Source organism: Nuphar pumila, chromosome 12, assembly GCF_984573655.1.
Source record: "Nuphar pumila chromosome 12, dmNupPumi1.hap1.1, whole genome shotgun sequence".
In the NCBI taxonomy this organism is placed as follows: Eukaryota; Viridiplantae; Streptophyta; class Magnoliopsida; order Nymphaeales; family Nymphaeaceae; genus Nuphar; species Nuphar pumila.
In genome coordinates this window covers 85,229,174-85,232,012 of record NC_143260.1, presented here as the reverse complement: position 1 = coordinate 85,232,012, position 2,839 = coordinate 85,229,174, and the positions used below count along the sequence as shown (strand labels likewise).

Below are 2,839 nucleotides of genomic sequence, written 5' to 3'. Positions count from 1 at the left end.
CCCTTAGATTTCTTGCTGAGTTGTCCTGTAATCAATTTACCTCGTAATCAAAATGATCTACAAGCTCTAACAGTCAAAATAATGAAAAAAAAATACCATTTCCCTAATGCCAAATGTAGAGTTTTCCTTCATAACACTGCAATCAAGAGATTTTTCTTAATGATTGACTCAAGTAATATGATAGGTGACAAGATCATTAAAAGGTTGCCTTACAGAAAACCAAATGATCACAAAATTTTATGAACTTAAAAGCAGTTTTTAAAGTTCCTTTTAATCAAATAAAAAAACCTAGAAGTACAACCATGGTGTGAGATCACTAATTTAATTACAAAATGCAAGAAAGTCAACCTTCTTTCTCCTCATGTTTCTCGAAACTACCAGAGAACCTTGGTAGCTTAACTATGGAATTGACTCTGCTCACACCATCATGACCTTCCCATTCTTGTACATCAACACATGAACCTTGGACCCTTTCAACTGCTGTCATTGCCTCACAATCGCTTTTCTTTGTCACAGACTCGCAAGCAACCGAGTTCTCCCGGGAACTATCACCATCTTCAGACATGGACTTCAAAACAGGGGAATTCACCTTAAGGAACAAACATATGACTGCACAATCATCCATCCTTGAGGTTGGGTATTTACACTTCCATGCTTGAACCGCACGATCGACCAGCGATCGAGCGGCCATCGACCGATTGCGCACCGATGATACAATCTTCACAACCTCTGTGTTTGATAGAACATCCCATACCTAACAAACAATGCACAATCAGTGTTATTGATGCACATGCAGTATATTCTTGACACTAATTGATGCACATTTTCTTCAAAACACAATCTATAGAGCCTTGACACAAAAAATGAACATTTTCTGATTACCCCATCTGTGGCTAGAACAATGAATTCATCCTTTTGTTGTATTCTTCTGTAAAAGATTTCTGGTACAGATATAAGACCAAAATCTTTCAAGCAAAAATCTCCAAATGCTCTGGCCATGGCAAGACCAGGACAATTTTCATCAGGTAGCCATAATCTATGTACATCTGGCTCTTCTTCTAGAGCAAAAACTCTCCCTCTACATTGTTTGATTCTTTCGGCTTCATCTGATGCAATAATAAGACAAACATCAATTAGAAAATAACACAAACACGTACAACTATGAAAAAAAAAAAGACACTGATTGTTTAGATCACAGCAGCATTCTTGATTATATAGAAAAAACCAAAAAGAACTAACTTGGAAGATTGGGTTTTAGGTCCACTGTGAGTTGAACCGGGATTGGTCGATCATTATCATCTCTAGTGCACAAAACAGCCCGTGAATCCCCTAAATTTGCAATTACCAAATGCTCACCCTGATGCAAAAAAAAAGGAAAAAAAAAAACACAAAGCAAATATGAACACAAGGAAACAAGTTCTAATGAAAAAAACAGCACCTTGGCAAACAAAGAGATTTTGTGGGTATCATCGCATGTGGTAAGCGGGCTCCTGTGCCAAGCTGAAGGCCGAGGTTCGAATCCCTCTGCCACATGGGGCTTAAGAGATATCTGGTGGGAGTCTGCCTAACCCCAGCTTGCCTTAAAAAAAAAAGATTTTGTGGGTCACCTGTTTAACAAGGGTAACAGCTGTTGTACCACTGCAAAAGCAATCTATGGAAGGGTGCATGCCGAGTTCTCTGTCCATTTCCTTAAAAGATCTCACAAATATCGATTTCCACGAAGACAAATCCTTGGGGTAATCATCATCATTATCCCCACAAACACCATCATCATCTTCATCATGAGCAGCATCTTGCAAAATTTCACGATAGGAGGTGATTTTCAGGGGTAAAGAGTCACGAACATGGCGAGCCACCTTATGACCATAGGGACCATGACCATCAAACACCCCACAAAAGATCTTATCTTTCTCACCACCAAAATCCTAAAGAAAAAAAGTGAAACCAAATATCAAATCAAACAACCAATATTCTCAAAAACAGAAAAAGAAAAGAAAATCATTACAAGAGAACAAACAAAAAAAACCTATTCGTTTAATGATGGAAGCATCTACCTCCCAAAGGGTCATGGCATCTTGGTTGATACCCTTCCTCCCTTGTTGGGTATACATAGAAGCCACCGTGCAAGATCCCTGCAACCTAATCCGCACCCCTCCTTCTCCTTGGCATGTGTGGTCATCACCACCCTTCAAAAGACCTTCATTTACAAACCCTTTGCTGCAGCAACCTCCCATGGACAAACCCCAAACCCCGTCCTTATTAAGGACTCTTGCCTCCAATACCCCAATATCTTCCCCTCCCCCCCCCACCAAGAAAACCAGACGTTTCCTGGTGATCAAGCCACCAGAGAACCTCCCTTTGCAACACCAACTTGAGATTTACCCATGAAATAAAAAGAAGACTGGTATCAAAGGGTTTGGGGCTTTACCCATAATTTAGTTCTATTGTCCTTGTGGGTATCAACTGTCAAAGGCCTTGGATGGCAAAGAAAGGCATGGCTGGCTGCTTCCCTTTGGAAAGCTTTCGGTTTTCTGGTATCATTTGACGCTTTCACCAGCCCCAGATCTCATTTAGGGAAAGTCAAAATATGGATCCCAAACGGGCACATAAGATAATGTTGGCAAAGAAAATTACAATTAAGGAATGATATTATCTTGCGGTATGAGGTTGCATTTATTATTCACAGGGTTGGGGTTGTTGGAGGGTTATCTAATTCCCTTGGTTTTCCGGTTTTCTCGCCCTACGTTTGCCTTTGCCTTTTAAGGGACCACCCCTATAATCATCAAATAGTTAAAAGAGTCAAGCATGGTTATTGTAAGGGAGATTATTGTGTGCTTTG

The 2,839-nt window shown here is 40.2% G+C and overlaps 1 protein-coding gene across 1 annotated transcript; it reads right to left on the bottom strand.

The window, feature by feature from the left end:
- Positions 1-235: 235 nt before the first annotated feature.
- LOC149821113 (putative protein phosphatase 2C 73) lies at positions 236-2,561 on the bottom strand. Its single transcript, XM_089982087.1, has 5 exons — positions 2,055-2,561; positions 1,608-1,925; positions 1,240-1,357; positions 883-1,106; positions 236-754 (listed from the first exon to the last, which is right to left on the bottom strand). The coding sequence occupies exons 1-5, from the start codon at positions 2,232-2,234 to the stop codon at positions 344-346; spliced, it is 1,251 nt and encodes a 416-aa protein (XP_089838213.1). The 5' UTR covers positions 2,235-2,561; the 3' UTR covers positions 236-343.
- Positions 2,562-2,839: the final 278 nt, after the last annotated feature.

What these genes read in the sequence shown, in the direction of transcription:
- LOC149821113 (XM_089982087.1), bottom strand. Translation starts at nt 2,234, where the DNA reads ATGGGAGGTTGCTGCAGCAAAGGGTTTGTAAATGAAGGTCTTTTGAAG. An exon ending in ATGCCATGACCCTTTGGGAG is followed by an intron (nt 1,926 to 2,054) that starts GTAGATGCTTCC and finishes TTTTTTCTTTAG; the next exon opens with GATTTTGGTGGTGAGAAAGA. An exon ending in CTGTTACCCTTGTTAAACAG is followed by an intron (nt 1,358 to 1,607) that starts GTGACCCACAAA and finishes TTTTTGCATCAG; the next exon opens with GGTGAGCATTTGGTAATTGC.